Here is a 26,240-nt window from a genome sequence, read left to right as displayed (position 1 = left end):
GTCTAGACTAACAGTTAATTTATACTTTTTTTCAAAACCATTACTTGTACATTGTGAGAACTCTCATAGGTGGTATTTTAATTTTAGGATTGGCTGATGGTCTCAACTACTGTTAAAATATTGTTTTCACACAAGAGGGCACCATTGCATTCCTAGTAGTGGAAAAATCCCTTACACCTACAGGATTTCCTTGTTTTGTAGAACCAGAAGAGCAAGAGCACAATAAATATTATCCAGGCCTTCTTCAAGGTGTAAACAGTAGGCATGGAACACAGCTACTGTGTCTTGTCTTATTTTCCTATGCAAATTTAGTTATCCCAAAACCTAATGACATCTGTTTGCACAGCCACCTTTTGTAGGCCAATGCAAAAGAAAAAAATGGTCCTAAGGCCCCAGTGCTCATCAGTTTGCCATATTTAATCTCTTTCTGCTTCTCAGACTGCCCTGAACAGAAATCACTTATTTATTTATTAATTGATGCTGGCACAGTGGATCTAATCCCCAGGGAATTCCTTGGGCTTCTCTACCTCACATACATTGTTTGTAGTCCCAAAAAATAAGAGCTCAAGAAACCATCAGAACAAATGCCAGGCATTTTTTTCCCTTGGTTTTGTGGTGTACAATGCAGTATACTTCATTTTAGCTGTAACTACATCATAGCAATTTTGAAATATTTCTTACCCTTCCAACTTGAGTACATAGTATGAAAGTTAAAAGACACCCAAATAAAACAAAGCATTTCACATAGTCTCCACCTGCCTCCCTTTGGACAGGCTTGAAGAACAAAAAAAAATCTGACTCTTATTAGTCATATGGCTGAACGTCTTCATAGGAGGACTTCGGCTAGTTTGGGGAAGAACATAGTACGAAACACCAGTACCATGATACTGTCCTTGCCACAAAATACAGGATAACACTCTTAAATCATCAGGAAAAGGTGCATTCCTCAACGTCTAGCCAAGAATTGTTGTCAAGCACAGATGCCCATGAATTCACACAAAGAGACATCCACAGTTCTCACAGAAGAAGGGTAGGATGTGGAGGAAGAAGGGTAAAACTTCGCCTTACTTACTTCTCCAACCCCTCCAATGAAGGAAAGTGCTCTAAATTTAAAGACTGAAAGTGTATTAACCTGCACAGGACCTTTTTCTATGTTATGAGATCCTCACTTTCACAGGGTCCAGTTGCAGTCGAAGCCCCTTGCCAGGGACTGATACAGGCAGAGTGTGAAGATAGACTGACATGAATGTGGTACCTTGGCTTGATTCTGTCAGGCATTAAGGTGCCCTCACACTTGGTATCAGGAAAAATAAACCCTGCATGATACACATCAAAAGTCAGAAAAGACAAACACTTCACACCTGAACATCCACTCCATTATCCTGGGTTTTTTTGCCATTAAGCATCTTTTGGAGGCAACAGGATATGCTGATACAAACCAAGTGGAAAAGAGTGGAAAAACAAGGACATTTTGCCTCAACTGACAGTGAAATCAACACTCAATTATCTAAGGTAATATTTGCAAAAAGAGAGGACAATTTGTGCAAACCAAAGAAAAAACACAGATCGTCCAAAACACACAAAATAGAACTTAAGAGCAGTAGAGTACAATGACTTTTGAAGAATTTGTGAACATATTTCCACAGAGATGATGAAGCCTTAAGAAATACAGTGCACAGCAGCCAGATGTGAACACTATATTCTGTGTTCCAAGAGTGGGTGGTATAACAATCCTTAAGAGTTATTGTACAACACCCAATCAATCCACTCACAGTCAATTGGAAAATTATTATATTGCAGAACTACCTGATAATTGTTACTAATAATGTGATGAGTGATTATTAGTTTTAGCTCTGACTCTTTGCTCAAAAATATATTCTCTTGACTGCCTCGTATGACACACAGTTGTAGCTACCAAATGGCATCTAGGAGCAACTCTTTCTGTTCATTTCCTTGGTTATTGGTGTAAATTTCTTCGTCCAGGCCTAATCTTTCTTATTCCCATGTCTATGTAGAAATAATTTAAGGGAAGAGCAATGTATATACATATATATATATATACATTGTCAAAGCTGACAAATCTTCACAAAGTATTCTCTTTGGGTGAATTTGACTATATTATTTGACCCTACTTATTTTTAGGAGAGACTGTCATGACTTAAATGAATTTTGTCTCTAGTTATTCCTGCCTGAGGTATGGTATTGTCAGATGTAACAGGCTTGGAACTATCTCAGAAGAATCCTAAGTCATATGTGTTACTGTCATTGGATTAGTATCAGGCAGCTGCACAAACACAGTTTTAGGGACTACGCTCTGTCTGTAAGTGTGGACACTGTCTTCCTTGATTGTGGTTTCTAACTTCAAACTGAGAATAAATAAGTATTACACTGGATAAAATGAAATTACTCTTCCACTTTTGATGTTCTTCCATTAGTTTTATGAGGCACTTTGAGAATTGCAAAAGATGCAGCAAAACTCAGTAATAATAATTTAAATGGACCGTATCATGCATGAGGATGTTAGTTTTGGATCACAATCAATATATGATACAAGGAAGAGCTGACAGAAAACAATTTTCATTCTATAAGTAATCACAGTATGAGTCTCATTTCTGACTAATTCTTCAGTAAGCTCTTACCTTATCATCTTTTAATCCCCCCACTTAGATAGTTTCCTCTGGAACACACACCTCTTTCCTTTTCTCACGAGTGGTATGATCTATACCCCAGAGGACACAAAGAGACATCTTGCTACACAAACCACCTGTGGAGTAAATCTTGCCTAAATTTTATGTTTATGAATTATAACTGTAATTAGCCCTACATGAGAGAGTGATTGTTGCTGTAAGATTCCTTAATTATGGACACGTTAGCCCTGGCATAAAGAACCCAAGGCTTATTATTCAGCATGTAGACACTTTCCTTGTACTCTTGCCATCAGCTCAACCACAGCAGATTATTTTTTTAATCTGATGATGCAGCAATCAACCCAGAACTGTCATGACAGCAAAACACACCTTATGTACACTTGGATAATAGTAGCCAGAGATAAGCCATGAATACACAATAGAAATGATTAGATGGTTAATTTGCAGCCTCAGGCAAGAAGATGAAATTGAAAAAGAGCAAAAAAGTTGCAGCAAAAACCTATTAATGACAGGTCCAGGCTAACACCCAATAGAAAATCCTAACTGGTTTTTTGTCTGATATTTCTTTCCTGCAAGAATTTTAAGAATTTGAATGACAGTGCTACATCTGTGAGCACATCTAAAGGACACTAAAATTGCTTCACTGGAGCATCATTCCATGAGTATAAATTACAGTGGCATTTCAAACCTATTTGCATGTGATTTACCACAGTATCTGCTGCATTTGTGCATTACGATGATTCAACAAACCTCACAAACAAACTAAATATACTCTCCTAAGATAACCGTATAGTGCACTACAGTTAATAAATACCAAAATTTGCTACTTAAAAAGTACTTACACCAATTACGAAATTGATTAAATTCCAGGCTGAGAGTCTCTCTTTCATGACAGATTTCAATGCACAGTAAATTAAAAGGGTTTCACAGTTGTACTTTTGGTAAGTATTTCAAACTTTCAAAATAATGGACAACAAGGTGATATACTGTGCCAAATGATGGAAATTAGTATACACCCACTGTTGCACAAGTGAAGTAGGATGAAGACTGAAAAAAATGGTTTTTTCATCAGTCCTATAAGGCTGAGTCATCCTACATGTTACTTCTATTAAAGATAGCTGATAACTCATTTTCAGGCAGCAGGGAAAACCTACAACCAGCTCTGTTTCCCATACATCATGTTTCGAGATAAGGATCTTTGGTTTACAAACCTTTCAGTGCCCAAAGTCTACATCCAGCTAATAGCCAAACATCTAGTTTAAGCTCATGTGCATCATCTAAGTATCTTTGGTAGCGAACAGAGAGAGGGAACCCCTCTTGCCTCCCTCCCAGCACATAATTCACCTTATTCTAAGGTGGGTAGAATGAATCAGTACCACGTGGTACCTACAGTGAGTCTCCACTATCTAGATCAGTATTTGTGTAATACCCAGCACAGATTTTAACTCATAACCAAGTGTCCTTCCCTCTGAGACCTGGGGGAAGGGTTTGGTTTCCTCAGCCTGTGCTGCCAGAGGGCATGGAGGCATGCTTCAGCTAGGCAGAGCAGAGGTCAGCTCCCATTTCTTTCTTCTTCTAGGACTCCTTCCACATAGTTTGTGTAACTAGCAGCTCAGCTGCCTAATCCTAAGAAGTTTAATTCACAGTCCTTGAACCAACCACCAACAGCTCACTCTGCTCACTGGCAGAAGACCAGAGACTTTATTCAGGTGGGACTTTGGACTGCCTCCCTTCCACTGCCATGTCCCTTCTCTCTGCATCAACATGTGTCCCACAAATGACACACTTTCAGAGTAAGACTCATGACAGCTGACATTCAGCTCACGCCCCATGCCGCAGCATCAGCATCTCACGTGGTCATGGCTCAGTGCTGCAGCTTCTCCCTTTCTGTGGACTCTCTGCCACGGGGATGCGGGAAAGGCACCGTGGAGACAAGTGATGCTGAGAGCTGGGCCTCCAGCAGCACTGACCTCAGGGGGATGCCTGCAACGCAGCTGCCTCATGCTCCCCTGTCAAGTGACGGTGTGCACTGGAGGAGCAACTGATGGAGGCTTCAGAGTTCAGGTAATCCAAGAGCCTGTTTTATTATTGTAGGCAATAATAATAAATAGAAGGAATAAACCATGGCAAATAAATAAGCAAATTCTCCCAATGACCATCTATGGTAAGGAAGATCATAAAGCAACAACACACAGTCATTATTAACCTATTCTTTATCAGAACTTACCAATTTCCAGTGTTTCATACAAGGAAAGCGGTGGGAAATACCCTGTCATGACAGTGATCTGATGTCACCAGAAAAGTGGATTTATTATCAGCAATGAATTATCTTTATTTTTCAAAAGCAAATTAGTAAAAACGTGAATGATGTATACTCACTGGAAGGTTTGCTTTTACAATGAATCCCCTGCAAATAGAAAAAAAAAAAACATTATAAAAGCTGAGGTAGCAATAAAAACAAATGTTGCTAAGTTATTGTACACATACATAAACATACCTTAAACAAGTATACATATTCAAAGTCCATAGCATAAATCATGTTCAAGATTAAAAAAAAGATTTTCAAACACAGTGAAAATGCATATGACTACTGCATATGGCAGCCCAATACGTAGAGGGACACAAGATCAGCATTATCCTTCTTTTCACATATTTCTGCTGAGGTGTAATTGTTATAACAAGTATAACACTTCCAACAAATACAGACATCATTTTACAAGGTACCGTCATTCACACCAACCAATAGCTTATTTATTGTTTTGTTACCATGGACTGCTTCATACCAGGGCAAAGAACGCAAGTGATTTCTTCGGTGGAAGACAGCTAGAACACTTCTGAATATTGTATCATTTTCAGAAGATCACACTAGGCCAATGGAAGGAAGTATTACAGTAATTGCAAATGAAGTTTAGAAACAAGATTTGCCTTTTTACTCCTGAGAACCATCTGGCTCCAGTTCCTGAAAATTACATTACTCAGGCACAGCACTTACCACTGTAAGAGGCGAAGAGAACCCAACACTGAGATTTTAAAAAGTTGCCAGCTATCTTTCAGACAGACTGCATCCATTTTCCCAATAAAATAAACCCTTAACCACACGCTAACATTTTTGTAGAGTATAAAAACAACAGCTCTTAATTCGAATACTATGCATAACGTTCTAAAGAAAGGCTATTACTTAGCCAGCGAATACTGTTTTCTCCTGTTCTGGCATTCAAGTTTCTGACATATTACTTTTACCAGTATTTCTTTGTACGCAGCATATATGTTCCCCTCTGCTTTCCTTTAAAACCGGTGTCTCATTCACAGGCACATACACTTTTGTCACACCCACAGAAAGAGTGGGCACCACCCTGTCTCCTCTCTCCTTGGGTGGACTGGGAGCTCTCAGTTCTTTCAAAACATTTTAGGATCTTGTCAATAAGCCAACAACCTGTGAGTTTTAGAGCCAGCAAAAGTCTCTCACTGGACACTGGGAAGTTTTCAAGTTGTAGAAAAACACAGAGGCTGCAGCCTGGGTAAGCATTAGCACATCATAAAATAATTATTGCTTGGTCTTCCAGGAGGCTTTAATCCACAGGCAGCTCTGTCCTCCTCGTGAACACAGCTGGAGAGCAAAATCCTATTACTGCTGCAGGCGAGAAATGACAGGAGGTTGGCTACCCTGTGACAGCTGCCTAGAGTACCCAAGAAGTGTGTTTTCTGTCCTTCATCACTGCTTTTAAGTTTTTTGTTACATAACTTTGTTTTTAAAGAAGGCCTTTGGAAAACCAGTGACCAGTATTTAAACTGTATTAGTTCTCATTCTTTTGTCCTTTTGGCACTTTTATTTTTAATAATCACTTCTGGAGGTGAGTTGTCACCTTTTACAATTGGCAGTTTGTCACTATTACTCATAAAAGTTCAGAAGCATAAAAGGTGGTATTTTAAACCACTTTTTATAATTAGACACAGATTGTCATGTACTTTCATAGACTGAAGATTCTAAAAATTATTTGTGACATTGCTATAGATATTTTTTTGGCTGCTGCTACAGAATACTACAACACTCAAAGAAGTAGGCCCTGTTGCAATAGGACAAGGGGTAATAGTTTTGAACTAAAAGAGGGGAGGCTTATATTGGACACAAGGAAGACATGTTTTATGATGAGGGTGGTGAGACACTGGGACAGGCTGCCCAGAGAAGTTGTGGATGCTCCAGCCCTGGAAACATTCAAGGCCAGGCTGGACGGGGCTCTGAGCAACCTGATCTCGTTGAAGATGTCCCTGCTCATTTCAAGGGGATTGGACTAGATGACCTTGGAAGGTCCCTTCCAACCCAAACTACTCTATGATTCTCTGACTCTCTAAAGGAAATCAAACTTGTTTACATAACTCTTCTAAAACTGGGGTACTTCTATTTCAATGGTTTCATAAATTCTTCAGATACCCCTGAAGGACTGAAAAACGTAACTGATGCAACTTCACTTCTGCATTAATGAGTTCATAGAAATATTTGTCATTTATGAATTATTTCTGCCTCTCCCAAAAAAGCTTCATTGGTAGTTTGCTGATTCTCCCAGTGCACATTCATCAATAGAAAGAAGACTGCAGTTTTCTGAATAATTAATTGCAACATTAAACCAATAAAAGTGGAACATGCCAGCTCATATAAAACCCCACTGGAATTTTAACTGCTGTTTCAAGGACCTCCTTTTGAATTATTTCTAATAAAACCCCACTGGAGTATGCAGAAAGACAATTTGAATTTAGTCTCTTTACTTGAGGTTCTTCACAGCCTTAGGGAGCAGAATAGACAAATACACAAAATGACTGCAAAAAAAATTGAGTGAGTGAGTTAGGGAGCTAGCTTTCTTGGTGAGAAAACCTAACTGTTGGATGAACTAATTACTGAGACACTGCTTACTGGAAGAAATTAATCTCTCATGGGGCTGATAATTTAGCAAATTACTTCTCATTTTGCAGCCAGACTATTGAAAATATTTTGGTTAGGTGGCTTGAGAAATTTTCCAATTCCCAGTCAAAATTTCTTAGAATATCATCTTTAAGCTAATTTCTCCAAGCATTCTTTCTGGTTACAATCATGGTACAAACATACATTAGGAAAAAATCAAGATCCCATTGAAGTAAACAACAAAAATCTCACAAAACTGAGAGGATTCAGACTTTTACTTGGAGAAGGCCAGTGTTTTGGACCCCCTGTTATGACACCTGAAAAATGCAAATCATATGTAAATAAATTAAGTTATAAACATTAAAAAAATCTACCCACTTCTGTAGGGCTGTGAGACAATGCAGAAATCCTCTTATACCTTCTAGTCTATCCTAATTAAATCTTGTTTATCACTATTGCTCAGGTGAATCCTACCATCTGAATACCTTCCAGTACCATCTTGCATTTATTTGCTTATCTTCTCCATAGGAAAACAAGAAATGTATCCATCAGTGATTTTTATTCTGATAGGGAGATATTTTGACATTCTTGGGCACTTGGTTTTGTTCTGGATGAAGAGTTGTTGGAAAGTTTTACATAAATAATCAAACATTTGCACAAACATTTGCCAGTTACAGCAAGCATTTGTTCACAGCCTAATTACTTTTTTTTTCTATTAAATGTTTCTTTTTTATTGTACGATGCCAGGGGTATGGGGTGCAATTTTCTTTTATAATCATTTTGCAGAATAGTCAAAAGAGACCATTTGTCTCAAAGAAGGACTCAAATAAATTAATGAAGCTCCTCTCCCACTTTCCATACCTTTTATTTTCAGGAATTTTCAGTGATGAATGCAATAGAAAAACATAACACACTAAAACCAGAATGGAAATTTTCTTCCCCTTTCACAAATACCATGGGTGTCTTTTATGCAAAAATAAGATCCTGAACATGATAGTACACTTTATTCCTATACAGAGAGCATCTTTGATTCATATCTGCTTAGGGAAAGAACCTAAGCAAAATAATCTTACACAATGCAGAAACAGTTAGGGATTTTCCTATTTCTCTAGGGTTTTCCCCATTTCTGGTATTACTCAACTGTAGCTAGAGGTTATCTGAACAGACACCAACAATGGGCAGCATTCTGAATAGAAGGTGTGGTGCCAACTTTTTAGCTAGCACAGCAACTTCTCCTTAATCTGTCCCAATTGTAATGTCACATTGTTTTATTTAAAGACCATAGAGAAGAAAGTGAGATCAGCAGACAAACACTTGGATTTGGGGGCACAGAGAGTATTTTCATGAATTAAAATTGCCAAGGAAAAAAACCGCAAAGATTAGATGTGCTTCCCATTTCCTCTTATATCTCCAGGCACTGACTCAAGCACATAAGTCTGTCATGCAGGAAAGATTCTAAGGCAAAATTGGTTTTACAATCTACCTATCAGTTCTGTTATACCTTGTTCATAGCAGAGTTGGTGGCAGCTCTTTCACAATTCCATGAGGAATAAGCCTCAAAATGCCTTAAAATGTGTTCTTTAATTGGGATCTTGCTGTCAGACATTTAACATTCATCCATTAAAATGCCTACACTAAAGTCAGCGAATGTACAGCAGACAGTTTTTCACCATTTTGAGAGATCCTCGGTGGCAACGCTATTGCCCACATTCCTACTTTATGTTCAACTGTAAAACAGGGCAGAGAAAAAGGAACATGACCATCTTCTGACATTTCCTTCTATTCCAACAATTTATCTTCTTTCACCACCATTAAAAAGTGCTGTCTTAATGTGGTGTGGTCTTGCAATAACTGATGTGCAAATTGCAGCCAAAAGGCTGATAAAAGTGATTAATCTAATCATGTTCTTTTTCCATTTCCAGTGAAGAGGTGATGCTCTGCACACAATTAGAAAGGATCTCCCAAATCAGTGGGTCTAGCCCCCTGATAACCACAGATACTATATCATCTAATTCCTTTCAAAAACTGGTGAAGCTTCATTTTAAAATCAGTCAGGTTTTCATGTGCACTGCTCCAATAGCCAAGGCTACTCCAGAAGACCTGTTCTGTAACAGCAGCAAATCTTTTCATTTCTAACTTGAACACAGAAATTGTCAGCTTGTATTGACTTCTGATAGCACCCATTACCTTTCCACTTAAACAGATGCTTTTCACCCTGGAATTTACTTTCCATTTGTCCACAGCCAGTAATATAACTTTTCTCAGCTTTTTTGTGGACTATAAAAGCCAATCCCTTTTATTCCTCCCTAATAAAACAAGCTTTCCTTCTTATCATCACCCTTCTTAGCAGTTATTTCTACTTTAATGCATCTTTCCCAATGGAGTGACCAGAACCATACACCATTCCAAAGACGGTTTCCTACGAGGGTTCATTTGGTGCCTTGTAAAGTGGTGATATTTTTTGTCTCATTTGGGACCACCACAACCATGTCAAATTAGTAGTTATCCTCTGATACAGAGAGGGAGATACTTACCCCTTTCTATGAAGTCAATCTACCAGCAGCCTTCTTTTCTCCATCTGCTCACCCCATTCAGTTCATGGAGGTAAAAGCCAACAGATGCTGGGTCATAATGTTATAGTTGAATTAATTTTTGTATGCTGTATCTAGGATGCTGTATCTGGGATGCCATATCTGGGATGCTGAATCTAAGATGCTGTAGGCAGGGTTCTTACCAAGTTTAGGAGAACATTAAGGTAGCAACCAACCTTGTAACCATAGAATCTTTGTACAAGCAGACCTTGTAACCATAGAATTCTTGTATTTAGTAACCAAACCCTATTCTTAAAATTGACATAGATTTATGATATATTCTTTAAAACAGGTAACTTAGAAATAACTGATAAACATGGGAATGTTACTTAGCATCACTTAGATAGACAGTTTGTGTTAGAATAGGTGTGGAATATGCTAATGGTTGTCAAGAATAGTAATTAATATGTATGTGACCAAATTGTATAAATACGGTGTAGTTTGAATCAGTTGTTAGAAACCAGCTTTGGGTGTGAACCCCTGGTTTCCCAGCACTGAAATAAAAGCACCGCATATAACTGCGTCAGTGGTTATGTGTCTCATTTGCTAACAATAAGAGTCCTAAATGATTTCTCATGGCCTCTAGTGAAAAACTTGACAATGCTAATGTGATCTCAATCACCTCCATAGAGAAAAGGTCTTTGAGCAGTGGACAGCCACACGCAAAGTGTTATGGATCTATACAATTTAAACACTTTGGATGGAAACAGAGAGGATTTAGAGCTGTGTCATAAGCTCCTCTGACTATAAACAAATGACTGTAATTTCTTTCTGCATTCAGTCCCAGAAGCTATCCAGGGTGAACTTCACAAATGGAAAAAGTTGAGTATGCTTTAGCTTTTTCCAGCACTGTTTTCATAGGTGAAGGAGATAACAGCTTTGCACTTTACATGATGCTGGTGGGGATTTGAACCTCACAGGATTTTTCTCATTCTATTCTTCTAAAGGTCACCCCTGTATTTATCTTACCAAATGTAAGGAAACAGAATTCTGTATAGCAAGAGAAAGCACGGAGATAATAAAGACAAACAATATGAAAATATAGAACTCTTAAAAATTCATAGTATTGCTGATACAGCATCTCAAAAATACCTTTTATCAATAGGAGCAACTGCATTTGTTTTGATGTCATGCATAATTACTTCTCATTGCCAAGGTAAAACTATCTTACTGATGATCCTTTTTAATTCTCGGCAAACCACAAGGCTGTTCTTCAGCTTTGACTGAGAGTGTGGTAATCAGATACATGTGAACAGTGTGCAATGGGATCAACTAAGCAACAGCAGAATGAAATATTCGGACTGCCATCCATGCAGAAAAGAAATAGGCACCTGAACTTAGGGCAAAGCACTATTTTGGACTACTTGGAACTATTGCTTCTACAATACTGCACGGATATTGCTGGAATTTTTTTACAGAATGCTAGAAACAAAACATCAGAGTCGTGCCTATACATTATCCAGCTCTGAGCCTCTCTGTGTGCACTCCAAGCTGAACAAAAATGAGCCCATCACATCAGTGCAGTGCTGAACATCAGAAGATAAGTACCGCTGAGAAGTGGGATGTTAAGTTCAGGCTCAGTATAGTGCTAACGAGGTCACACACTTAATGAATTTGAGCTGGCTTGTGTCCAACAGAGCAAGGTAACATCTGCCTGTTTTAATGACATATTAATGTTTTCTCAACTAAATGGTGAACTGATGATGAACAAACACGGAAGAGATTATTTGGTTTACTGCTTCAGTAAGGCTCCACAGCAGTCTAAAGCATAGCCTTGTACCAGTCGTTGTTTCCTGCACCGTTTGCCATTTCACATGTATATGCAAATGTATGGACCTGATTGTCACAAGTCCAACACTTCAGCTACAGCCCAGCAGCACCCCAGTAGTGCAGGAGCAATGACTAACATGAGACCCTCAGGCCCCTTAGATGTTTGTCCTTCGGTTTATCTGTAGCTATTCAGGTGTAACAGAGATTTCCATTTTCAAGTCAGTATGTTCTTCCTCCTGTACTGTATTGATGCAGAGGAATCCTGTTTCCATATTTTAAATGGACTGTCCCGTATTTTGGCTGGAACACATGTGGCACATAACGTTTTCTGACCATCACTGTGGCTGCTGGATCCCTTTTACAAAGACAAACAAGTGAAAGAGTTGGCAGCACAGTAATTATATTTCTGGGAACACTTTGCAGTGATGTGCATTTTTCCTATAAGTGAATGCATGATCAAAATAATATTGCTTTCATCCTCATGACTCGGAAGAAAATTACCTCCTTGTATTTTTTTAAAGTGAATTGTGTGTAAGAATCGTGCTGTGATACAAAACTGGCCTACACAGAAACCACTTGATTTTAAATTCATTAGACCAAAAGGAGCTATGACAGGCTGAAATAAAAGCTGCCTGTTCTATTGTATGCTCCAATTCCAGGACAAGAAGCAGAATTTGCTTGAAGCAACAGTATACTCTAGCTTTTTTTTTTTTTTAAGAAATAAAAACAACAACAGAAAAATAATAAGACAAAAAAGTCAATAATTTTCATGTTACACTTCCTAAAATACTAATACAAGTTGTTAACAAAATAGAATTGCATACAATAGACAAAGTAAAATTAAAATGGACTTTGAATGCCATACCCTCAGCTGGTATAAATCAGCACAATCCCATACATGGAGTTCCAAAAATTTCAGACCGCTCAGCTACTTGAAAGGACAACTAATCCACCAAATCAGCACTTCTAGCCTAACAATGAGACAGGGACATTCTAACACAGCATTAATGATTCTTCCAATGAATGACTGGAAATTTCATACGGAGTATGATAAAATGGAATCAAACAAATTTAGAGTGGAAGGGGTCTCTGGAGGTCGTCAAGTGCAGCCTCCTGCTAGATGCAATACTGTCACCAACATCAAATCAATTCAGCCATTACTTTGGCCATTGCTTGAAAAACTGGAGGACGTAGATTCCATAAGCTCTCCAAACAACCATGGATATACCATGCTTTGAGGTTAGGATGGTATAATGATCTCTGTAACACAAAAGAGGCTGCAAGAAAAATTTAGTCAAGATCCCTCAGCAGCACTGACAGAACTGAGACTTGGAGCCTCAGAGGTGACTGGAATCTGTGGGCCGTGAGATTGCCACAGAAGAGGGATAAAAAAAAAAAAAAAGAAGAAGAATTTAAGTGAAGCTCATGAGAAGAGACCCTCCAGGATAGAAATGCTCCTGTTGTTGCTGGAGGCAGTGGCTATTTCTTTTGGAAATTATTTTCTTTTGGCCTGAAGATCCTTTCCCATTCAATTTACTGTCTTCTTATACATCCTTACACTGTTGCTCAGTAAAAGATGGGAATATATTGTAGGCCTGGCTTCCCAGTGCTCTGGCACACACAGTGAAGTCCTCACCATTTTGCTCTAATAGACTACTGAGTTCTTATGTTTAGAGTCAGTATCAGGAGCAGAACAGCACTCTGCCCTACACTGTGACCTTTATAAATGGTACGTGCCATCCTGCTCACATTCACAAGTTGTGGAGGACTATGGGTGACTGAAACTCTTTCCACCAATTTGAATGAACTTTGAATGAGATTCAAGTGGGAAAAAACTTTTTGCCTCTACAAATTTCAGCTTTCTCCATGAGAAAACTGTCACGTTATTTCCAAGTAAGGCACTTTGGCTGTGCGGATTTTGCATTACTACTGGTAGTGAAATCAAGACAAGGTTTTCCATCATTTGCAAAATAAGATTGTCAACCAAATCAAAAAGAGGATTTCCATACCTGAAACATGATTTAAGCAAACCGTGGTAATCTCAGACAAACGCCATGATCTATAATACCTTATTAATTGCCCCTTCTACACTAGAGGCACATAAGCTTATTAGGCACCTATCTCCCTTTCTGGTCTGAAAGCTCCCTGGATGCATGTAGTTTGGTGTCTAGTTCATGAACAAAACAAAGCTGGAATGACAAAAGCTTTTTGGGAGAGCACACACTCACTTGTGAGATGCCTGCATTCCCCAGTGTAGCAGGTGGCTTGAGGAGATTTAACAGTCACAGGGGTCAAACTAATAAAGCTCACATCCAGCTTCTTTCAAACTGGAAATATTTGAAGAGGGAAGCAGAATATGGGCACGTTCCCACTTTAATACTCTAGCTTCCATGTCCTTGTCTCAAGGGACAGCCAGGTTCAACATCCTCCTTAGCCTGAAGCAGTTCTAATCCTAAATTGTCTGTTTGCCACACTGCCCAGTATACAAAAGGGCTTCCCAGGCCTCCTGTCAGAGCAGCAATATTGTATAGAAAGGAAATGCAAGAATGATAGTCTGAGAGAAGGACAGCCAAGATGCAGCTAAATTTTTAAAGTAGAATGCTTTCAACATTCAAATGGGACACCTGTTTCCTACTTCAAAGGTCATTTCCATTTTATTTTAAGCAGTCATCAGAAAAAAAAAAAAAAACAGAAACTGAAACTTTGGAAGAGTGGCTCTTGGTAAGTGCTCTGAATAAAGAATGTCAGACTCTGGCTCACAACTCAGGTGCCTGGGCTCTGGAGAGTGGAGCTCAGACTAACTCAGTGCTTAACTTTTTCCCTTGCCTAACCTGGGGCAGCACCATGCTGACCATGCAGGTTTCTCATACTGCTCTGAGAAGTCGCTAATGCTTTCTCGTGATCTCCATTTAATTTGTATTTAATAACCCGGAATCATAGGAAAAGAGCAGGGTCATAGAATGGGTGGATGTTGTACAGGTACTATCCGGAAATGTTGGGGGCAGAGAGCCCTAAAAAAAAAAAGAACTTGTTAATCTCAACCTCGCCAGCACAGATCACAAAGTCGAAGTAAAATTTAGAACATCAAAGCACACTTGCCAATAACATATTTTAACAGTTTAAAGACTTTAGAGAGCACGTCAGGGCTGAGCCATGGAGAGAAATGCGGGAGCACGTTTATGGTTTTTGTAGCTCCCATAAAAATGGTGTTTCTCCCTCTTTTCCTTAAACAAAGAAGAATCTCAAGCCTAAATAAACTTGGAACTACCCTTGATTATAGCTCTTCCTGTTGAGAAATATTTTTAAATGTTGACTTTGGTTTTATTGTAGCCTTAGCTTATGTTGCTGTAAGGCTGCACAAATGATTCCTCAGGCCATCTGAAGCAGCGGTAGCGTAGTATGGGATGGCAATCCTGAGAGGCCACTGCATTCCTTCCTGGTGCCACAGCATCAATTAATGAACTGCTTCCATTAAAGACAACAATAAACATGCCTGACTCGCTCTAATTGTGCTTGCTGGAGTTACAGAAACACTTTAGCCACAGCAAAATGAGGAAAATCTTTTTAGTACATGCAGGTGAAAAACTCTTTTTTTTTTTTTTTTTGCAGCTTTATACTTGAAAATTTTTGAAAGGGAGGATTATTTCCTAACTATGCATATTCGTATTATTATGGTACCTGAAAGTCTTAATCCTACATCGGAAGTTTTATACCACAATCTCTGCATACGTGCCTTTCCTACCCTATCAAGAGCAGCAAAAGCCAAAAATACCTTTCCCTGAAATAGCTAGCAGTGTGAGTACATGAAAAATTAAAAAACATTCAAAATTTGGCATGCAGAGAAGGCCTACTGAAAACAGCTGTTCTGTGCACTCCAGCTGAAACATTTGCAGTTTGAGACAATCGATATAGAAGCTAGTTGTGAATTTATTAGGAAGACTAAATCATATAAAATACAAAATAAAAAATAATTACTTATAAAGTCATTACACTGTCTATTTAGCCTTTTACTGTTAACGCATAATTTTGTGGGAATTTAGGAGTGGGGAGAAGGAGGGAAAAAAAAAAGAAACAAAGTGGAATAGTCATATAGTTTGGCTTCATCTTCTGTACCTTCCACACACTGTAGTTGCTAAAGTTAGCATAGTCCAGTTAAAGGAGGCAGAGGTCCAAAAGAAGGACTTCCGAAAAGGCAAGATTCCCCCAACTTGACAACAGCAGCATTGTTTCAGCTGACTCTCCTCAACACTCTGTTGTCTCTAGAGACAGCGATAATTCCTGGGCAAGGCCCCAGTTTCATAAACCTATCAGTGTTCAGTACCTGCATATGTTGCTTCACCCTGTGTCTCATTTTTAATTATAGCGCTTACTCAATGAAAAGCACCTATGGTACACACTTGCCTAAAAAGTGTATGTGTTTTTTTCTCCCTAAGTGGAGGAGAAAATAAGCCACAAAGGCAAACTGAATGGTTAATGCAGATGTGACCATGCTTTAAAAATTATTCTACTATATGTAAATATAATATACTGAAAATAAGGGAAAAAAATAAAAGAACACCTACTACCCACCATTATAGTGTCATGAAGCACGATACTATAATGAGAATTGCAAAAATAGATGTTAAAAAAAAAAAAGATAAAAAACTATAATACAAGGTTGGTTTTCAAAATTTGAAAAGTAATGAAGAAATCTGCCATTGCAATCATGGAAGGAAGAAGAGCAGGTCAGTGAGATGAAGGGGGGAAAAAGATCAAGGAAGTTTGCATGTGTAGGGATGAAAAGAAAAAACAAAACTAGAGACAGTGAAGTGTATTAACTGCAATAAATTCTATTTCCTCAAAGTTTCTCCAAGATAAGACAATGAATGCACATCAAGTAGTGTACGATGTTGTTTCTATGATTCATACTTTCTGAAAACGTGCAGGCAAGTAGAGGCAACTCCAAGACAATCAGTTTTCCAGAAATTATTGAAATTTACCATATGTACTCAAAGCAACTAAATTGAAACTTTTTCTTGCAAGAGAAAGAGCCACAGATAATCTGCAAAGTAGAACTAAAATTCTCTTCATTTTTCCACAGACACTTCCTGAATGAGATTGTATGTCCCATAGCTTTTATGGTGACTCCCATATTTTACATGCTGAAAGGGCACAGCAAGAATACAGCAACACAGGTCTTAGACTCTGTTGACTGTTCCAAAGAAATGAGTTAATTGTGATTCAAAAAATATCTTTAGATCCCACAAAAGAGAAAATTATGCATGAAAGCAGAGATATTAGGGTTAGAAAAGAACTCAAGAAGCCATCTACAATAAATTTCTGTCTTAGGAAGAATGATCTTTATCAGAGACATATCCAAGAGATATTTGTTTAGCCTGTGTGGAGATCTCTATAAGGTCTGCAGGAAATCTATTCCAGGGCTCAGCATCATTTGTTACAGTGACTTTCCAGCTTATTCATGACCTCAGAAATTCTGGCCCACTAAATTCCTACAGTTGTGAAGGCACAATCAAGGATGTGATGTGTCCATATCACACCTGAGTCTACATGAATTTACTAGTTCTGTGATAATTCCTAGCCAAGTACTTCAGAGCTGGTCTGGAACTTCCTCAGCAACACAGTGCTGTTCAGGGCATATTTTCTGTTCTGTGTATTTAAGATGGCAAATAATTTCCTGGCCTTCAAAAAATGGCAAATAAGTGTTAACAAAATGAGAAAAAAAAAAAAAAGGTTTTACAAAGACAAATATTTTCCTGAAAGTATGAAAACTACTATGAAAACATCTGTGTCAGAGTTGATATATAAAATCTAAGGATCTGTTGTGGGGATGATGGTAACAAAATGCATAGGCCTTTAACTGTGGGTTCCTGGTTTGAACAGCCTGGTAGCCACAGCACGATGTGTGGGAATCCATGGCTGCCAGAAATTAAGTTCTTTTCAGTCAAGGATAGGAGGAAACTCCATTCTTAGGTCCAAGTTCCCTACCTGTCTGGGACTGAGGCCTAGTTTCTCAATACTGAGCCAAAAAGCTGGGGGAGAATCCAAAGCTATCCTCAGAAAGAAGTCTTTTAAAACCTTTTCTTGGTTCTTCTCATTTTTGATCATTCCTAGTTCTCTCCCATGCACAGACATTCTGGCAAGAGAGGAAGTATGGGACAGTATAAACAAACGTGACAAAGTAATAGGTACAGCATTGCCAGCTCCAGCAAATGTACAAATTAAGCTAATCCCAGACCTTACTGCAACAATTCTTACTGCAAGAATTCTTGTTAAAGTTACTACCTCTCCTAGAAAAATTGTCCTGACCAAATTACAAGTAGCTTTCCAACTGCAAAGCAGTCTCTCAGACAGCAATATTCTGCAGCTGCGGACTGCGCATATTCTGAAATCTCAATATTCACCCCTGAGCTCTGGGTCCAAATGAAGCTGAAGGGTATCTTTCTACCTTAAGATCAGGGCTAAGAGATTTGTGAGATAAAATTCACTGCCAATAATAAAGGTCAGCTGCTCCCACCTGCTGCTGAGCTTGCTTATACATCCTTTTTTTTGAGCATCTACAGGTACTGATTGCACATATTTATGTTGCCCTCTGACAGTGGTGAAGCTTCTAGCACTGCTTTGTGTTTCAGCTTCAGGACACCTTGTCAGTTCCAGTTCCAACATCTGCTGATTTTGTGCCCCCAGCTTTCATGACTGTCTGTGGTGCCTCTGCTCTTGCTGCTCCAGTGGTTTATCTCTTTCCACACCTTGCAACCTTTTTCCAGAGTTCTTAAGGAAGTGAGAAATGAGAAAGAAAGGAAAAAAAAGTGCTATTGTTGCATTTTTGGCAAGTTCTGAATTGCAGAGCTTTCTCCATTTCCATCTCTCCTGGAATAAGTGATGGTAGATGCTCTAATAATGAGGAACACTGGAGAGTTTTTAAGTCCTTGCTTGTACCTGCCACTGGCTGTTTTCTTCTCAGGGAGTGAGGAAATGGGACGGCTCCCAACCAGCAGCATAGGACAGAGTACGAAATATAGAAGCTTAAGTGTCTTGTGCCATTGCCAAGCTACTTTTTACCCTAAAAGAGCAAATGTGAAACACAGTCCAAGAGATAAATCACCTAAGCTTGCTAAACTGCAGCTCTCCTGACTGCCATCAGAGAAGGCAAGCAGTAGCAAAAGGAAGGCTTGGGAAAATGTGGGCCCGCTGCTGAATGAGGTGGGTGCCCTGGTGACAGAGGATACAGAGGAGGCAGAGTTACTGAATGCTGCCTTTGATTCATCTTTACTGCTAAGGTCAGCCCTCAGGAATCTCAGATCCTGGAGGTAAGAGAGGAAGTCTGGAGAAACAAAGACTTTCCCTTGGCTGAGGATGATCAGGTCAGAGATCATTTAGACAAACTGGACACTCACAAATACATAGGCCCCAATAGGATGCATCCACAAGTGCTGAGAGACCTGGCATGTGTTATTGCTAAGCCGTTCTCTGTCATGTTTGAAATATCACGGAGACAGGTGAGGTGCCTGAGGTCTGAAGGAAAGCCAATGTCACTCCAGTCTTCAGAAAGGACAAGAAGGAAAGTACAGTCCAGTCAACCTCACCTCCTGGAAAGGTGATGGAACAGCTCATTCTAGATGCAACCTCTAAGTATGTGGAGGAAAATAATGTTATCAGGAGTAGTCAACATGGATTGACCAAGGGGAAATAATGCTTGACCAACCTGATAGACTTCTGTAATAGCATGACTGGCTGGGTAGATGAGGGGAGAGCAGTGGATGTTGTTTATCTTGAATTCAGCAAGGCTTTTGACACTGTCTCACATAACATCTTCATAGGTGCACTCAGGAAGTGTGAGTTGGATGAGTAGACAGTGAGATGGATCATGAACTGGCTGGATGGCAGAGATCAGAGGGTTGTGATCAGTGGCACAGTTTAGTTGGAGGCCTGTAGTTAGTGGTGTCCACCAGGAGTCTGTATTGGGTCCAGCCTTGTTCAAACTACCCATCAATGACCTAAATTAATGGACAGAGTGCACTCTCAGCAGATTTGCTGATGATACCAAACTGGGAGGAGTGGCTGATTGTCCTGGTTTTCTGACACACCAGAAGGCTGTGCTGCCATTCAGCGAGACCTGGACAGGCTGCAGAGTTGGGCAGAAAAGAACCCAATGAAGCTCAATGAAGGCAAGTGTAGGGTCCTGCACCTGGGGAGGAATAACCCCAGGCACCAGTACAGGTTAGGGGTTAACCTGCTGGAAAGCAGCACTGAAGAAAAAGACCTGGGAGTCATGGTGGACAAGAAGTTAACCATGGTCATGTGTCCATGCAGCCAAGAAGGCAAACGGTATCCTGGGGTGCATTGAGTATGATCAGCAGGTCGAGGGAGGTTATCCTGCCCCTCTACTCTGCCCTGGTGAGGCCACATCTGCAGTACTGTGTCCAGTTCTGGTCTCCCTAGTTTAAGAAGGACAAGGAATTACTGGAGAGAGTCCAGCTGAGAGCTACAAAGATGATTAGGGGCCTAGAGCATCTTGCTTATGAGGAAAGGCTGAGAAAGCTGGGTCTGTTTAGCCTGGAGAAGACTGAGAGGAGATATTATCAATGCTTATAAATATCTCAAGGGTGGGTGTCAAGAGGATGTGGTCAGACTCTTTTAAGTGCTACCCAGTGACAGGATAAGGGGTGATGAGCACAAACGGAAACACAGGAGGTTCCATCTGAATATGAGGAGAAAATTCTTTACTTCGGGGGCCAGAACACTGGAACAGGCTGCCCAGAGAGGTTGTGGAATCTTCTTCTCTGGAAATATGAAAAAAAGACCTGGACACATTCCTGTGCAACCTGCTCTAGGTGAACCTGCTTTAGCAGGGTGGTTGGACTAGATGATTTCCAGAGGTCCCTTCCAACCCGAATCATTCTGTGATTCTGTGATATTTCAGCAAATAATTTATATTACTCTAATACAGTGATTCAACATGATTGAGCCCCTTAAGTATGACTTGTTTGACTAATGAGTACTTAACACTTAATTATAGTATTCAAAGCACTTAATTAAAACACATAATTAAGACACATTACACAGGAAGGTCAGCACTATTTTGTGCTCGTGAAAACTGGAGAAAGGAAATTACTCGAATAGGGTCACACAAGTGAGTCAATGACAGGCAGGTATGCAAAACCCAGGCTTTCTACTTAGGGCATCCTCTCGTGGATTGTATTGCATCTCATCAAATATTATCAAAGGCTATGTTTTATATTTTTATGCATCTCCTCCAGTCATCAGGTATATCATTGCATACACAAAAAAGTTTGTGATAAATCATCTTCCTATGTTTGGACTTCACACTGTATCTCTCATTCTGAGGAAACCAGGTCTCTGATCAGTCTCTTAAGACACTTTCCACATCTAAAACTAGTTTTTCAATAAGATTTTAGAGAACATCTGAATTATGTCACCTGGATTATCATGTCCATCTTTTAGAGGCTTGAGATTTCTTTTAAAATAGAAATTGCTCACCTTAAGAATGAACACAGAATGTCGATTTATGGCAGCTGAGTTAGCAGCCTAAGGACTGTACTATCTCACTGGTTTTGCAGTGGGTAGTATTCAGCCAGAATGGTCTGATCTGTGGCATAAACATTCAGTAAAGAAACACCACATAGTTTGACTATGAATAGCATGAACAGGCAGCAGCTATATCAAGAATCTGCTGCCAATAACCTTTATAATTGGAGGGAAATCCCAGATTCAGTTTAGGGTTTCCTTCTTTACCCATGGACTTTGGAAGCATCACTACCTTTAATGGCATACAATACAAATATTATTTCGTAATTTTCTGGAGATTTTATTTTAAATGTAGGGCTCTTGATTTTCACCAGCTGTTGAGTCAAATTTAGTGTAAGCCTGTTGCTTTGTGTATAGCCTGCAAACAATGTGGATTGTAAAATGAGCAGTGCACAAACCCAATTTCAATTGCAGGCTGGGATTCCCCAATGTTTTACAGGGAAACTTGGTTGATAATTGTGTTTGCTATTGGGTGAGGCATGGAAACCAAGCCATTGTATTTAACCTTTCAATACCAGAATATCACGCAAGCTCTAAAGCCAAGCCATCAAAATAAGGAAGGAGAAATCAATCGTAAGACATAAAAGCTTGGTCGTTCCTTTGCCATTGCTGAACCCGCAACTGTGTATTTTCATGGTGTTTAAGTCTTCACATAATACTTGTATAAACATCCAAAGTCCTTTTGTTTTTCCTTTTCCTGTACTGGACAGCAGTGCAGTTTGTGCTATAGTAATGAAACCTGGATATTGCCTTATACAGGGCAATGCTGGGATGTCTTGCTGAATACTCATGGTAAACTAAGAATGATCCATAAAGTTGTAAGAAGATCCAAAATCTAAACAGTTCAGTGTAAGGGTTCTTAGGTCACATACCTGAAAACAGTTATGCCACTATTTCCCTCTGAAGCACAACCAGTGCTTTACTCAGATCAGGACTGGCCAAGAAGGTCAAAATTGCTTGCAAATATTCAAGGGACACAGCCACCTTAAATTGTAGTCTGCTGGTCAAACTCAGCAGTTATAATTATTAAACCTACTCAAAACCTTTTGAGAACACAGATATTTTGAAAAATGCAGAAGAATGCAAATTACTTCCCTTTCATTCCCCTATTGCTTTATGAAAAACCACAGAGCCTCAGGGTTGACTCTGCAGAAGAGAAATCCACTACAAAAAATATGGGAGAACTTTGTAAAGAAAAAAACCTTTAATACTCATATATAGCAATATCAGCTACAGAAAACTTCTTATAGTTTTAAAATTACAGTATCTCATTATAACATTAAACATATTGCTTGAAAAAAAGCCATTGATTCACTACTTTGTGATATGATGTGCTATAGGAGAAGGCAGAACACATATATTGCACATGGACAAAGATAAATTGTAACCCCTGGTTAGTGCCCCTATGAAGACCGTTGAGTTATAAATTATAGAGAAGATAAACTGCTCCCTTTTAAAGTAACTGAGGTAGAAATGGGATTGAGGCCACGAATTGTGGGCAGTTACATAGGGAAATTGAAGTTACTTCCAAAGGACAAGCAAGAAGCAGTTTTCTCTAACAAGCTAGTCATGAGACTCTAAAGTTCATGTAGCTAAAATGCTTTGCACTAGACTGAAAATGCTACGCTGGCAGTAATTTGTCCCATTGAGACCATTATTGCTCCTAATGAGAAAATATTTTTGTCCTAAAAAGTCATTCATGCATTCAAGATTCTACTGAATACAACTAGGAGAAACATTACACAGAGAACATTAACTGAATTCTATCTTGAACATCACAAATGATTGATTGATTCATTATATTGGATGTATTTCCCCTGTAAATTAAAAAAATAATAATAAAATAAAACCCACACCTTTCTCAGTTGTTCAACCTTCAGTATCAGAAAAGTTGAAAGACAAATTCTTGAATGCAAATAAGAGGCTCCAGCCTACCACCCACAAAACCTCGGAGCTGTGTCTATATCTCAGGCATCCTGTGAATCAGTGTTCCTAATATGCACACCTAAGATATGACAGAGAAAGATGCCCCTTAAGGTCCCCAGAGGTAAATCCTATCCCTTAGACGGAATCTCATTGGAAAATGTTGCTATTGTTTTTTTCCATGCTGAGTCCGATAGCCATACACTGTTTGGAGGAATAAATTAGAACAGAAAATCATTTCTATTTTGAACTCTCATTGCAGCAGACCAAGGAGCATAAATTATTTTAAATGCATGTGGTTTTGCATTAATAAACATAAGCACATAAAACTTCTTGAAAAGTGCTCAGATATGTCTAGAGATTAATATCTTCTGACTGTTTCTTATTATTCTAAAAGCATCATTTAAATTGATAGAGACTACAGAAATTTAATACAGGAATATAAAACAAGTTTAAATATAGAGGGATATTTTTTCCCCTCAATCTAGTATTCTATAAGCATCTTTATTCCTGATATTTTCTAGGCTACACACAAAAAATATAGAATAAATTGCTGTAACATGTACTGACTTAATATCTTACTAGTACCACAACATTTAGATAATCTTCATTATGTCTCATTGCCTGTCCTAAACACTGACATCTTCAAGCAGAAGCCTGTACAGACGGTCAGATTCTTTCATACCATCAATTCCACTTCTCCACAGCAAGTATAGAGTTATCATCCTCTAATAAGACTGGAAGTCAGATTCCCTATTATTTTATCCTTTTTTAATTTATCTTTCAATTTACTCTATTCTTACAGTTTCAGGATGCCAACAGAAGCAGAACATCTCCATACTGCCCCTTTGTGGGGATATTTGAAACATACAGAATTCAAAGCTTTTAAAGAGATGGTTTTGTTCACACTGCACATTTATGCACATACATAAGTCATTAAATTTGATACTGCAGTTACATTCGTCCCACTAAATGAAAACCAGAGTTCACTCTTTCCCACACTTTATTCATTTGTTCACAGGAAAATCAATGTTTCATATATTCCTAATATAATTAGCAATTTCTGAAACCTCTCAGTCCTCCCTCCCTCATCTCTTTGGCACCACTGCTGTTGTAAAAACTGACTCTCCAAAGTAATTAATATGAACTAAATCATTTTTTCAAATACAAAAGACAAATTAAAAAGTGTACTAACAACAGCAGCTGGAAGTAGTGCAAGATACATTTCCTTACTCCCTCACTAACAGTCATCTTTGCCACTTTGGATACTTAATTCAGAATGACAGGAATATAAAGTGAATGTTCAGGACAGAAGAAATATTTTTCCACTTTTGCTTTCTTGCATTTCTTCCAATTATTTTCACAACATACAACTACTATATTAGTAGAGAGCAAACAGGAACAAGTAAGAGATTACCTGAGAACATGAAAGTCCACATTCTTCAATCCTGGGAATAATCTGACAATCAGAATTCCAAAAAAGAATTATTAGAAGAATCTGACCACGAACACTTATCATCCTAAATTAGGGAAAAAAAAAAAAAAAAAGGCAAAACCTCAGAAGAAACCTTCTACTCTGACAATTTTCTCTCTCATGCCAAAACTTTAATATGAATTTTAGTCCCTCCCACAGCACCTCTGAGCTCCTCCCTCTAAAACTTTCCAAAGACAGGAAATTACTAGTTGTGGGAAATATAAAGCATGTTCAACTCATTTATTATGTTCTGTAGTGAAAAATGGGAAACGTGAATTTCTGACAATCACAGTAAAAGCCTTTTCCTCCTGGATTTCATCATGTCAGCTTTAAATCAGTTTCAGCAAATTTCTTTTCCATAAATTTTATGTATAAGTGGGATTTTTTTTTTTTATGGTTCAATGTACCAGGCAGGTTCACTGGAATCCAAATGCGTTCGTGTGTCTACTTACTTTTCTGTTTTTCTAATGCACTTAATAAAAACAGCTTTGCTCGGGTGATAGTATTGAAAGACTGCTTTCTTGGTTTTCATCAGCAGGAAAAACAGATTATTTTACCCTAGAAATCTATGCCTTGAAATTTATTCGCCTATTATTTTATTGTATCATCAGGAGCCTCTTGTTCCATAACCTGTCTCCAGCTCCCTCGGGAAGTATGGGTGCTTTGCCATAGAAACTGAACACCAGCTGCTGTGAAAGCAGAGCACAAGTGAGGCACAACTCCCCGATACCTGTTGGCAGAACAAAATGCTCAGGAGAGCCTTTCTGTGTGCCACCTGCTATAGTCCCACTACCCCTCACAAGGAACAAGTATTCCCAAAACACACTCTGTGGTTCATAGGGAGGTTACATGTGGTGTTTTGCCCTCGGTGGAATAGGGAGTTATTCCTCCATGTAGAGGGCTTGCTCACAACTAAGAGAAGCATCTTTCAATAGCACAGTGCCAGACCCCACTTGCAAAACCTTTGACATGAGTTAAAGTAAGAAATACACAATTAACATCATCTGCCAAGACCTGGCTTTACCAATCTTTTTTTCTATAAACAGGTAATGTCTGCCAATGTACCCACTATAATTGTATTTTAGATACTTTCATGTGGGTCCAGTTTGTCAATTTTCCAATAAGACTTTCTTTTTGGAAGACAGAGAGCAGCATCAATCACAGTACCAAACAAATTGTTATTTAATTATTTTGGTTTAAAAAATAACAAATTTTGTCATCTATACATAATAATACACCAGAACAAAGATCTGCCGGTCCCCTATGCCACTCCCCTATGCCAAACAGGTTCAGCAATGGATGCTTAAGAAAAATAAGAAAGAAGTTTAAATACACTACTTCCATGGATTATTTTAACCTATATGTTGCCAAATTCTAATTATGTGGATTTTAAG

General features: G+C 38.7%; 1 protein-coding gene across 4 annotated transcripts in view; it reads right to left on the bottom strand.

Moving 5' to 3' along the window:
• Positions 1-24,948, bottom strand: part of IL17REL (interleukin 17 receptor E like) — a 46,216-nt gene extending 21,268 nt beyond the window's left edge. For all 4 annotated transcript variants that reach the window (XM_071803676.1, XM_065858866.2, XM_071803677.1 and 1 more), the window contains exons 1-2: positions 24,790-24,948; positions 5,028-5,055 (exon numbers count right to left, since the gene is read on the bottom strand). In XM_071803676.1, the coding sequence (XP_071659777.1) occupies positions 5,028-5,055; positions 24,790-24,891 (130 nt within the window). In that variant the 5' untranslated portion in view covers positions 24,892-24,948. The remainder of the gene's footprint in view (positions 1-5,027; positions 5,056-24,789) is intronic.
• Between the last annotated feature and the right edge of the window lie 1,292 nt (positions 24,949-26,240).

Source organism: Patagioenas fasciata, chromosome 1 (assembly GCF_037038585.1).
Source record: "Patagioenas fasciata isolate bPatFas1 chromosome 1, bPatFas1.hap1, whole genome shotgun sequence".
NCBI lineage: Eukaryota > Metazoa > Chordata > Aves > Columbiformes > Columbidae > Patagioenas > Patagioenas fasciata.
The sequence above is the reverse complement of the archived record's forward strand: the minus strand, read 5'-3'. Positions and strand labels throughout refer to the sequence as shown.